The following is a 13,160-nucleotide window of genomic DNA, read 5'->3' as shown; positions in this document are numbered from 1 at the left end:
TAAGGAGATATGTTTGTATATATATATATATATTGATCTCACAAATTATATAAATATGAAATAAATAAAAATGATGTTACAATTATAAAGTTGAGAAGTAATGATATTTAAGAACAAAAATTATAAATAATTATTGTATAGTTCATAAATCAAGATAGTGGCCAAAGAACAAATTAAAAAACCTTGAAGAATATTAAGGGGACAAAAAATAATAAAAAATAAAAAAAGTAACAAAAGTTAACTAAAAATAAGCATCAATAATTTTAAAAATATTACATATAAAGAATAAACATAAATGATTTAATACATCATAACCATCAAAATCTAATATTTTATTATTCATTTTAATATTAATTATTAAATTCTAATTAAGTTTTTAAGGATAAGCATATTTGAATTTTTTTAGTTTTTTTTTTTTTAAATATATATGATATGATTTACAGACACTTCTGATTAAAGAGTCATACAGTGTTGGGTGCTTATCCAACACCCCAGACTTGTCACATCTATAAATTACATGTTAAGAAAAAAAACACATTTTTTTATAATCAAAGCCGCCAATACAAAGCATCAAATTTCAAAACTTTATTACAAAGCAATTAACTTTCCAGCAACCAAAAACTGAAGTCCAAATAGGAAAAATAAATAAATAAGAACCGGCACTGTAAAAATGACAAAATCAAAGTTGTACAGAAGCAGAAGTGTCGCAACATAATTCATAATTTGTTTTAGCCAGAATTTGCAAGCAAAAGTACCCATTTCCACTGCTGCTCTTTCCATTTCTCTCCAAGCCCTGCAAATGGCCTTTTAAATCTTCCCGGCTGCAGACATAGGATGACATTTTGAATTAGAGCGGATATTTCTGTAAAATTAGTCCTTTCCTCACAAAATTTGATTACACCATATGCTACTCTGAACCACAATTATCTTCATTTTATTTTCATCAATTGTGCTATACATTGGAGTTCAATTGATATACTATTGTGATGTGTGTTGGCACATACGGCATGTAAAGCTACATACATAGTTAGCTACTAATAATTTCTCAAGGGATGCACATACTTAAACACATGGTTGTTAGTTGACAAGAGAAGCCAACAAGGCCCAATAATCTCTTGCTGCTTCCACTTATTTAGTTTCAATACTTAATATGGTTATAGAATTCATTATTTCTGTCATGGAGGTTGATTGTTCTATAAATTTCTAATAGAAATTAGGCTTTCAAGGGCATAAAAACCTTGCAGGAGATGGGATAGATGATATAAAGCAAAACAAAGCGTAAAGCAGAAGCATCACAACTAGATGCCATGGGAGCCAAAGATCAGACAAAAGCATATAACTAACTTGTAATTCAATGTTCAAAAAGACAGCTTTGGTAAGATAATTTTAAGAGGATTTAAATTAAATTTAACCTAAATCCAACCAAACACAATAAATAGGTTAGATAAATTCGCCATTAAGTCAAATCCAATTTTTTCTTCTTCCATTTATTAAATCCGGATTTACTAAATCCACTTATAAGTTCGATTTAACAGATTTAGCAAAAGAGATAGTTTAAATAGATTTATATCAAACACATTAAATGGAATAAATTGGATTTAATCTTAATTGAACCATTGAACCAAATATTATTTTTGGATTTAATAATATTTAGATTTAATAAATCCGAATTTATCAGATTTAATAAATTCTAAATAACTTAAATCCTACTTGCAGCAAACACCCCATTAGGATTGTTTAATCTCATCCTAAAATCATGCTTGCTGCCCAAACCAGTGAACATTTTTATGTTCTTCCTACATAGAAGCTGCACTCAGATCAATTGGAGAAAAACTTTCAAGAAAAAGAATGATATATAAAACAATAAAAGATTTCAAATAAATTAAAGGTTAGAAAGTTGGAATTACGTCGAAGTTGAGCCTAGTTGCTGCGTGAGGAAAATTTCCTTCAGTTAGAAATCATGGCTGGTGAAGCAGGCGCATAAAGAAGACATTAACACATATTTTCCAAAGTATGGAAACCTTTGGCTAGTCCTAGAGACCAGGCGGGCTCGTCTTTCCGCCACTGAAATCTGCATATCATCCGCCTTCTTCTGCACTGACTTGAGTCTTTTTAGAATCTTGCATGTCGAAGAACAGCCTCTCTTTTCAAATTTAGTCTGATGGAGAAGTTGTAATTAATCAACTCACAGGTCATTTAATCTTAGAAAATTTAAAAACAGAAGGCATAATAAAGCTTTCTAAATAAACAGCAGAAGTAATTTCTTCTTGAGCAAAAACTCACTTCAGCTTCAGGTACTGCAGAGTCAACTTTTTCTTTCAGCGGGTTTTCGCAAGGCATGAGCTTACCCTCTTCTCTGTCATATCTTGAGAAAGAAAAAAAGGTTTCAGAAACAAGTCAGATCCCTCTATATTTCATGCCAAGTAGAAATGGTGCAAAGGAAAACCAGAACCTGAATGGTTAAAAATGATTAATATAAGTAATGATATATTAACAAAAAAAATTTGAATTTCATATTTAAAATCTAACAGTTTATCTGAAGAAGACGCAAAATTAAAAAATTAATTACCACAGTTTAAACATAAACAGGAAGCAAATGCTTGAAAATTGTAATAAAGCATGGATAAAATAGGACAGGGCTTCAATTTCTGAACATTATTGACGAAAGCTTCCATTATTTACAAAATCATAACCCATCGCAACAATACAAAATTAGCCAAAATTACTTCCTCTGCAGGGAATAATAGCCAGTCAAAAATGTCGATAGCCCAAACACTCTGAAGTCTAGCAACCGATCCTCGATCGTGTACATAGCTTTAAAAAGTGTTCAAATTCATGAAAAAAATCAAAGGGTCTTTAATGCAATTAAATTTCTCTCATAGCATTCAAAGATTATCTACAAACAATTGCAAAGTCTAATAAGTTTATATAAAATTAGGCAGAACTAAGTGAGGATCAAAAAGACAAGAGCCATAAAATGGAAATGAATAAGAACATACTCTGACACATGACCTTCTGTGACTACAACTTCATAATCAGAAGCTGGAGACTCCACCGTCTTCCTTTTCCATTCAATGATATCAGTTGAACTCTTATCAGAACACCATGAAATATGTTTCTTTGACCACTTCGCCACACTTCCCCTATTGTCTACTTTTACATTACTGATCTCTAAGCATGAAAAATGGCTCTCCAAATCTGTAGTTGTACAAGAAGCCGAAGGAGACAAACATAGAGAAGGCCCCTCCTTCGGGGAAGAAGGAATGCTTCCCTCTGGACTCATCTGTGTGCCCACATCTCTTCTCATAGTCGTGTGAGATAACATGGTGGCTGGTTCCTTGATGCTGTCAACTCTATCATCTGAAAATTTTAGCAAGATATGGTACAAAAACTATTTATTATAGACTTACTGGAGAATAAATCAACTTAATATGAAATAGATATGCTAAGAAAAAGAACAGGATATGCTTAACGCACATTAAAAAGTTCTTTGAATTGGATTCACAAACTCTAGATTCAGCCAAATAAATCAAAATGACCAAAAATTGAGACGCTCTAAAAAATCCTAAATGACAAGTTGTTGGATCGATAAAAGCACTCAAATTAAAATTCATAGATATTCTAAATTTCCACAAACTCGTGTATGCTAGCGAGAGGTTTTCTACAAATTTCATGTGCTACAAAGTATGATGCACAAATACTTTTAATTATTAAAATAGTACGGTGTCAATGCAGTGCTAGATACGAACACACCTCCTACATGTGTCAGACATAACATAAAAATGTACGATTTAAATAATACTAAAAAACAAGCACTTTTGTCATAAATGAATGAATTAAATTTTCAAAAAATATTTTTAAACACATTTTTAAGATTAAATTTTAAATAAATTAATATATTTTTTTATTTAAAATGTAGCATAATAGTTAGTATTTATTTTTTCTATATCATAAACCAAATAATAATTTTGAATGCCTTAGTTTTGAAATTTAATGTTCCTAAATTTCATCTTATCTTTTCTCAGTTGTTCTTAAAGTCTTGTTTATTTAATTTTTTTCTATTTTTCCAAATTATATTAAAAAGATATACATACGTACCAGTCAATTCTTATGTAATTACCTGCCAAGGCTGATGGACAAGCCCCACCAGTAAATGCAGGAGTTCCAAGAGGACCGCTCTTTGATTTGGGCCTTCTTTGATAACGTGGGAGAATCAGAGGCCTCCTTAAACCATCACTCGATACTGGACTGCAAATCCACTTCTCGGCATCTTCCCACTTGGAAGGCATTGTCCTTCCATTACTAAAAGGGAACATGAGAGCATTGGCCCCATACCTCCGGCCACGGTCGGCCGACAATGCGATCCTCTCTGAGCTCCATCCTTTCTGGTAAGATGAAACTCCGGCATAGTTCGGAGTTCCAGGACTAGGGAACAAGTTGGATCTGCTACAGGTGGAGATTGCGAGACTGTTCTTTGTATAAGCGTCGTCGGCAGATAAGGGATGAAGTGAAGAAACGGCCATGTTTTGGCCATGGACGTTCAAATCAAGCGAGCTAGGCCTCGATCGTCGATGCCCTGGTTTCCCGCATTCTTCTACAGAGTCCATTGGCGGTGGTTTAGGGTTTAATTGCCAATTATTAGCACTTACAAAAGCTGATGGTGGTTTGAGATTACTAGTGCTCTCAGGTAGTGAGAAAAGATGCGAAATTGTGGTTGTTTGTGCTTTTCTGCTCGTACGAATCTAGTCCTGGCAGAGATAATGTCTGGGAATTGGCGCACAAACGAATAACAGACAGAAGAGACAGAAGAGAACAGCAAATAAATCAGGCAATTAGACAAAAAATTAAAAAAAAAAAAGGAAAAAGGGAAATTTACTTACAATGCAACCAATTTCTATGTAATTATCTTCCATGCAACACCAAAATTTTAATTTTACATCTACATCTCCAAAATCGTTTAAATTAGAAAATCAAGCATAGGTAAGGAGATATGTTTGTAAGAAATAAAATTTATTTATTAAAAATATTAAAAAAAAAAGGAATTGAGAAAATCTATAACTTAGCAAACAACAACAAGAAGACTCTACGCGCGCAATATGTACTCATTTTATGTTTAGATAGTTAAGTCTACTAATAAGTGATATGTTCTAGTCTTTTATATAATATGCCCTAGTCTTTTTGGGACTACTGCTTTTTTTTTAACATAAATCAAATCTAAAATATCTACTCTCCTAACCAAATTATCAGATGGTCGATGTTTAATGTGGCCAAACCATCTAAGAAGACTCTCTCTAATCTTGTCCGTCACCGAAGCTACATTGATATTATGTCGGATATATTCATTTTGCATATTGTCCCTAAGTGTCAAGCCACGCATTCACCTAAGCATGATCATCTCAGTAACACTTAACTTTGTTTTATGCTTCTCTTTTGTTTTATGCTTACTTAACTTTGTTTTATGCTTCTCTTTTAAAGGCTAACATTTTGTGCCATAGAGCAGTGCAGGTCTCGCCACCATCTTATTAATTTTTTTTCTTTCAGTCTAGATGGTATTTTTCTATCACACAATAGACCCGATGCATTCTTCCACTTCAACCAACCAACTTGAATTATACTAATAACATTCTCATCTAAACCACAATCAATTTGAACAATAGACCTGAGATATCTAAAAAGTTCACACCTTTTAATGATTGGATCACCCATAGTTATAATTCTGCCGCTAAACCTACTGTTATTAAAATTAATATATTTAATGTATTCAATTTTAATTCTACTCAAATAAAAGCCTTTAGACTCCAATGTAGACCTCCATAATTCAAGTTTTGCTTGAACTCTTTTTGTAGTCTTATCCAATCATCAACATAATTTATAGCTTAGCAAAGAAAGATTTAAATTCTACATTCAACAAAGGAGTTTTATTTTTTTAACATCTAATAAAAATTAGCTTTCACTCATCTAGGTAATATAGTATTCTCAAGTAAAATCCACAAAAAAAGATATTCACATTCAAATTTTAAGAATAATGAACACAAAATGATTTTTTATGTGTTAATAATATATTCCAACTCACATTACAACAAATAACGATACTTTTCAACCAGTTAACCACTTATCAATTAGCTTTATAATAATTCTTATAGACTAATCATTTAAGTTAAAAGCGTTAGTATTAAAAGACATTATCTTGAGAGTTTGTCAATTTTGTAGATTAGTTTCAGGTTTAGCAGAGGACAAGTTGCATCTAAAACTTTTAAACCTTATATAATTGAGTGGGATCAACAATCATTGGTTTTAAAGGCTTAGCTAAAGCTCAGTTAGGGTTCCTTTTAGCACTCCCTGATCCTTCCCCTTTTAGTTCATCTTCCTACCTTATTAATGCCTCTGAAAGGAACCCATAATCCGACGAGGTCGTTAGGCCTTTGTCGCTCGTCTGATTACGTCACTTCTCTCTTTCATCCGTTGTCTCTAAGCTCTCTCCCTCTTTGGTCATCAACTGCTAGTTATGTTCATTCTAGACTCCCAACAACACAAACTTCAAATCTGAGTTATACATCCACAGCGATGGAGATACATTGTCTTTCTTTGACAAAGGTAGAAGAGGGCATGAAATAGTGCAGCTTAGCATTGGTTGGTAAACTTTCATTAAATGGCCTTTCTATGATAAAATGCTACAAGCGATCTCCAAAATCAAGAAACTAAAAGCTAATATAATTGATCTCATCTCTATAACATACGATTTTTTTTTTCTATTTAAATTTAGTTGGCTTGAGGACTTGGAAATTTTTTTTAATTGTAGCCTCCCTTATTCATTGGTGAAAGACCCTCAATTAAGATTGAAATCCTCTTAACAATTGACATGTTAGCAACCAAGAGTTATTAGCTCGCCTTTGCTCGGATCAATATGAAGATCATGTCATCATCTCCTTTAATCTGATTTTGTTACCATCTTATTTAAGGGGAGGAATATTCAGCAGCCAGTGTTATATGAATAAAAATCCTCTTCAAATAGCTCTTGTGACACTTTGTCAGAAACTTCACCCACTACAAATCACCATCCACAATTCCCAATCACATTAATCGTGGAAAAAGTAGAAGTTGTAAAAAAAAAATTTAACATCATCAAGGATGGCAAAAGGTGGGAGTAGTAATAAAAATAATTTAACATCATCAAGCATCCTTGGTAAAACCATAATCATTTCATTAATTTCTCCTCACACAGTTCCTTTAATTGAACCACCAAACCTTGATTTTTTGTTCAACTATCATATATAATAACACTACTTTATTTTATTTACACTCTAATTAAAAATGATGAATCTATTATGTGGTCTATAAACCATCCTTCACAGATTCCCCAGTTATGTCTACCAATGCCACTTCCCATCCACCTCTTTTTACTTCTAGCCAGTCCATACCAAATTAAAAAATGGTAATTGATTGTATCTCTCTCTCTCTCTCTCTCATTATCTTCTACCTATTCTAAAAAAGATCGGCCTAAATGGGTTGGTTCCCATTCATTTCAATAATTCATCTTGCTTTCTAACATTGTTGTGTGGAATATATATGGGTTTAGTAGAGATATATGTATCATTGGCTATAGAAACTTGGTGAAAGCTCTCAATATTGATCATCTCTAAAATAAATACTTTCACTTTTATAATGCAATAATTCTATTTAGAATTTGGGATTTTTTATGAATTAATCAGATGATTCGAACTAAACTTTCTTTTATGAACAATGCAACCTTTTGAAAAAATAACTTCCTATCAAAAAAAGGATAAATGAAAGTTATAAAACAACTTGAAGAAGTAGAGTTGGGACTTGAGGAATTAGCTCCCTCGATGGGGACACATTAAGTTTGGGAGTTTTTTTAAGAGGGATAGGAAGAGTATATAGGTTGGATTTTGTCAATAAGTTGATTTAAGGTCAAAAACACATATAGAGTCTGCAAACACGTGATAACTAAAACCTTAAAAACTCTTGTTTTAGCTTTAAAATTTTAATGTGGAAAATATACTTGGCTCTTTGGATTTAAATCTCTTTAAAATATTAAACCAATATATCTAAAATATTTTGTAATATTTATCATTTTTTAGATTTATTTACTCTTTTTTTTTTTTAAATCATAAACTATTGTTCTACTCTATTTTTATTGTTTTTCTATAATTAAAATCTATAATAAATTTGTTAGTCAATTCCTAATTAATCTTGATTAGAATAATTATTATTAGTTATGAAATCCTATTACTAACTACCGATATGCTCAATTTCCGTAAGATCATTTATTGCTCATGATAATTCTTTTCCTAATTTATAGGGCAATAGTTGGTCTTAGGCATATCTATCTCCACCCATATTATGAAATTCCTATTTATCATCTCCATTCCTTAAATATGGGAGCTTTATTTGGCAAATATGATTTTTTAAATAATTCATTTAATACCAAGAAAACGTGTGAACGTTTTAGATATCTCGGGTCTATTGTTCAAAGTGATGGTGATATAGACGGTGATCTTATTAGATAGAATTCAAGTTGAAATGAAGGAATGCATCGAGCCTATTTTGTTATAGAAAATTAACACTTATACTTATACAAAAATTTTGTAAGATGGTGGTGAGAAGCGCAATGCTCAATTGTGCAAAATGTTGGCCTTTTAAAGAGAAGCATAAAATGGAGTTAAGTGTTGGTGAGATGAAAATGCTTAGGTGGATGAGTAGCCTGACATTTAGAGACAAAATGCTAAATGACTATATCTTTGATAGGGTTGGTATAGGTCTAGTGGCACACTAGATTAGAGAGTTGTTTTAGATGGTTTGATCACATTAAACGTTGACTATCTGATGCTTCGGTTAGGAGAGTAGATGCTTTAGATTCAACTTATGTTAAGAAAGGTAGAGATTGACCTAAAACGATTTGCGCGTATTATTTAAAAAATAGTATTAATCTACTAAAATAAATGAAAATACGACAATAGGACATAATGGAGAAAAAGGATTCATATAGCCAACCCCACTTGGTGGGATAAATGATTGTTGTTGTTATTGTTGTTGTTGTTGTAGTTGCATCCATTTAATACCAATAAAAAACATTCATCTACTTGGGTGAGCTTGTCTGAATAGCTATTTGGATCATAATTTCTATCAAATTCTATTTCTAATCAGAATCGTTTACGCATAAGGAAAAACATATAATCATTAGACATAAATTTCTTATGATAAGTATAATTCTCTGAATAAAGGTCTTAATTTTGCTCAAATTAGTTATTGAACAACTATGATTAATAGCCTTTTTTTCCTTTTTTTGGATTTGGACCTTGTGGTTGATTATTTACTCACTCGTTTGGCATATGGAGCCATGTACTCCCAAATATTTAACCAAAATCAAATACATGTCACACATGAAAATATAATTACCTTTAAAATGTACTTAACAATTATTTCATTAATTAATATGCAAAAAAAAAAAAATTAATTTTGCCTTAGAAATAAAACCTCATGCATCATTAAAATGAAACATCAAATGAAAGTAAATTGCAATAACATTGACTTTGGATGAGATAAGTCACAATTTTCTGAAAAATGATTTTTTTTTTTCAGATTTTAAAGAGAGAAATCTATTTTAAGCAAAATCACAAAAAAATTTTGCATCTTTCCCCCCCACAATTCAAGAGACAAGGACCTCCATCGCCCCTTTCTTAATACATTTACATACCGGACACCTACAATGCAAAACTTCACACTGCTTGCACAAAGAGAGATGGCGGCAAGGCAATACAAGCACACTGGCAGATCTCCATCTACAACTCTGGCAAAGAGAAGATGAGTCATGGCTAATATTTCCTTTCTTTCTCTTCGCTGAGGGTTCATCTTCATCTTCATCTTCTTCTTTCTTCAGTTCTCCGGTAGATGAAAGACAAGGTTGCTGAACTTGTTCTAACGTTTGGCTGAGAGCTGAAGCCATGCTGTTCAACTTCCTTGCAGTCTTCTCCCATTTTTCTTTTTCTAATAAAGCTTCGTTTAGGAGTGCTATCAGCTTCATGGCTTTCTTTTTCTCTTCCGCCAAGTGCTTCTCTTTCTGCATCAGTAAATTGATGAACTTCGCTTTTAAGGTCATTGTTAGGGATGAGAGCTGTTGTTTCCACTGCTGTTCAAGAATTGCATTCAGCTGCAAGGCCTGTTTTTTTTTTTTTCAAGAAGAGAAGAGTTTGGTTAGGTTTGGCATTCATGGCTGACTCACACCATTAATCTAATAAATTTTCTTTTAGATTTGAAAAAAAAAATTCAAACTCAAAATTTCTTTTTAATTTAAAAAAACATTTTTATTTATTATAAAATATAAAAAGATGTGTGATTATATATTCTCTTTCTCTTAAAAAACTATATTTTTGAAAAAAAAAAAAACTATTTTTCTTATGTGTAATTTATAATGTACAATATAAATTTTTATCATTAAATTCTCTAATAATTATGTTTAGTTTAAAATTTGTCTCCTTTAAAGTTGATGTTAAATATTCTATCTCCTTTTATTTAAAACCCTATCAACGATAAAATCTCAAGTTAATCAAGGCGAAGTCATTCAATTTATTTGAGGAAAATGTGGCCTAGCATTAGGTTGGCTTGATATAACCTAGATTTGAGCTAAAATTATCAAATTTATTAGACAAAAATTTAATTAAATTAACTAGTTAATGGAATTGTTATTAATTAATTTAGAAGTGAAACAATCTAAACGAATAAAATTGATTTATTATATAAATATGCTTTTGAAGTTGGTTAATTGATGCTAGTATGGATCTAATATTGATTAAATAAAGCTAATTTAAAAATATATTAATTACTTAAATCATCATTTAAATATGCTATATGGTATTTGGTTATTAATCTAATATTTCATTTAATTGGATGAATAGTTTGGCTTTAATTAAGCAAATTAATGCTTAAATGTATTGATTATGTGTTAATTTAGCATAATAAGCTGCTGAAAATTAATTGTTTGCCTAATTGCATAACCTAGATAAATAGTATTTAATGAAAGATATGTCAAGGCAGTTTTATGAAAATGCTATTTAATGTATAATTACTGATTAAATCGATATTAATTACGTATAAATCGATTAATCTATATACTTTCAAAAATATTTAATTATAAATAGTTTTAGGTAGAACCTAATCACGATGTAGGTTAATCATGTATATTAATTAAGGTTTATTAAATTGATTAAATATAAATTAATTAATAGAAGGAACTTAACCCACGTAAATGGTGATTATTTAATTATGAAAATGATATTTTGTGCATAGTTATGTCTCAATTCTTTAGGCTAACAAGTATTATTCAAACCTATAATATATAATTTATACATCAAGAATTATAACTGGAAGTTAAATCCATAAATATCAAGAATCATAAATCATTTAAATCTTCTATTGAGTTATTATCAATAACTAATATCTTAAGTCAAAATAAAAAAAAAATACCAACTAATACTTACTTAATCATTTATTTAATATTAATGATATATAAATCAATTAATCAATACATTTTAAAAATATTTAATTATAAATAATCAATGTAGAACGTAATTTAAAACTAACTAATCATGTTTTAATTAAAATCTATTAATTAACCAAATATAATTCAATCAATAGAAAGTGCTTAACCAACGCATGCAAGTACTAATTATTTAATCATGAAATTGACAATTTAGTGGATGATTAACAGCTAATTAATTTTTCAAACATACTTTTTTGATATATTAATCTTTAAAAGCAAAATTTTGCAAGTTAATTTTCCTTCTAACAATCAACGAAGAAGCGAAGAAGCTAAATTGTATGGGGACTAAATTGTATGGGGAGAGAGAGAGAGAGATTATACCTGCATGAGAAGGTGGCTATCAACTTTCTCATTATGATTTCTCCCAGCAGCAACAATACCAGCTAAATTTGAATTATTAAATTCCTTACTGCAATGAAAATCTGAAGCAGCTGCAGCATTCAGCACCGTTGAAAAAGGATCCAACGGCTTCAACAGCTGCTGCTGATCATAATTCGGTTCAGCCGGCAGCAAATATCTGCTGCCAGGCACATTCATTCTTCTAACAAAGCAATTCTTCTCCATTACCAGACAATAATCTAATCCCTCCCATCAGCACTCCCTTCATATATATTTAAACATCGCTGTCGCCGTTTCATGATTTATGGTAATTAAGCTCATCTCATCCATCAGATCTGGTGGTTAACAAATTTTTGCAATTATGGATGTCAAAAAAAGGAAATATTTTGTCAATATTAGCGCAAGACCAGAAATTAATTAATAATATTAGCCATATATCCTTTTGTTGCCTTCTTGTTTTAATATATTTAATATTGCTATAAAAAAAAATGGAATAATTAAGTTATCGTAGTGACTTAATTAATTTTGGAACGTTACAGAGGGAGAATCGATACTGCGTATCTATTTGCCAGCTTCAGCTTCCATACTGAATATCTTCAGTTACGTACGTTCTATATACTCCTTTGCATGCAGATTCCATGCACAGTATATATAGGGAAATTTACGTACATACCTCTTAATGCCTATATAATTACATATCTAACTCTTCAAACTTTAATTTTTACATACATACCACCTGGCCTTAGAAAGATTTAGATAGTATATATATATATATATAGATGTAAGAAACAATTTCGGTGTTAGGCCCATAAATGCATAAGAGTTAGGTGGTATATATGCAAATGCCCCATCCCTTTGAAAGTATTTGTTAAATGCCCCATCAACATATATGAATATGTATGTATGAATATTTTCTTATTTAAGTGATTGATGGTAAAAATTATATGCAGAGATGGTGTTTATGCAAAGAAATTTAAAGCAATTAATGTAATTGCAAGTTTTGTACAATAATTGTCATACGTATATGTTTGGGTGCTGTCCTAATTATGAAATATATATCCACCCTTGATTTTTTTTTTTATACATGAATCAATTTGAGTAAATAAAGTAATTAATATTTTTTTAATGCTTTTATTGTCTAGTACTAATCTAGTTTGGTTGATATGATTTTTAAAATTATACAGGCATATACTATTTCAGTATTTCTAACACGTGAAGTTTTGTAGTTTAAGGCTCTCAAAGATTATTATTTGCCTTGTTATTG

The 13,160-nt window shown here is 30.7% G+C and overlaps 2 protein-coding genes across 4 annotated transcripts; both read right to left on the bottom strand.

Annotated features, from left to right (window-relative positions):
* Positions 1-662: 662 nt before the first annotated feature.
* LOC110028972 lies at positions 663-4,822 on the bottom strand. 3 transcript variants are annotated; one of them, XM_020731057.1, is made up of 5 exons: positions 4,121-4,822; positions 3,000-3,360; positions 2,284-2,365; positions 1,908-2,158; positions 663-821 (listed from the first exon to the last, which is right to left on the bottom strand). In XM_020731057.1, exons 1-4 carry the CDS (start codon positions 4,605-4,607, stop codon positions 1,952-1,954), a joined length of 1,137 nt encoding a protein of 378 aa, XP_020586716.1. In that variant the 5' UTR covers positions 4,608-4,822; the 3' UTR covers positions 663-821; positions 1,908-1,951. The 3 variants fall into 3 exon arrangements, with proteins under 3 accessions (XP_020586716.1, XP_020586717.1, XP_020586718.1); XM_020731058.1 differs by having other exon boundaries at positions 663-793; XM_020731059.1 differs by lacking the exon at positions 663-821 and having other exon boundaries at positions 2,078-2,158; positions 3,013-3,360.
* Positions 4,823-9,660: 4,838 nt separating this feature from the next.
* On the bottom strand, positions 9,661-12,110 carry LOC110028990 (BOI-related E3 ubiquitin-protein ligase 1-like). Its single transcript, XM_020731086.1, has 2 exons — positions 11,879-12,110; positions 9,661-10,177 (listed from the first exon to the last, which is right to left on the bottom strand). Exons 1-2 carry the CDS (start codon positions 12,092-12,094, stop codon positions 9,668-9,670), a joined length of 726 nt encoding a protein of 241 aa, XP_020586745.1. The 5' UTR covers positions 12,095-12,110; the 3' UTR covers positions 9,661-9,667.
* Between the last annotated feature and the right edge of the window lie 1,050 nt (positions 12,111-13,160).

The sequence above is a fragment of the Phalaenopsis equestris genome, unplaced genomic scaffold, assembly GCF_001263595.1.
Source record: "Phalaenopsis equestris unplaced genomic scaffold, ASM126359v1 Scaffold000540, whole genome shotgun sequence".
NCBI lineage: Eukaryota > Viridiplantae > Streptophyta > Magnoliopsida > Asparagales > Orchidaceae > Phalaenopsis > Phalaenopsis equestris.
This window is presented reverse-complemented; position numbering and strand designations above follow the sequence as displayed.

Bases quoted from the DNA above. Each gene is read 5' to 3' on its own strand.
- LOC110028972 (XM_020731057.1), bottom strand. From the start codon at position 4,607: ATGGACTCTGTAGAAGAATGCGGGAAACCAGGGCATCGACGATCGAGG. The intron at 3,361-4,120 runs GTAATTACATAA...TAAAATTTTCAG, and splicing joins TTGTCCATCAGCCTTGGCAG to ATGATAGAGTTGACAGCATC. The intron at 2,159-2,283 runs GTGAGTTTTTGC...CTTCTCCATCAG, and splicing joins CTGCAGTACCTGAAGCTGAA to ACTAAATTTGAAAAGAGAGG.
- LOC110028990 (XM_020731086.1), bottom strand. From the start codon at position 12,094: ATGAATGTGCCTGGCAGCAGATATTTGCTGCCGGCTGAACCGAATTAT. The intron at 10,178-11,878 runs GTATAATCTCTC...AAAAAAAAACAG, and splicing joins ATAGCCACCTTCTCATGCAG to GCCTTGCAGCTGAATGCAAT.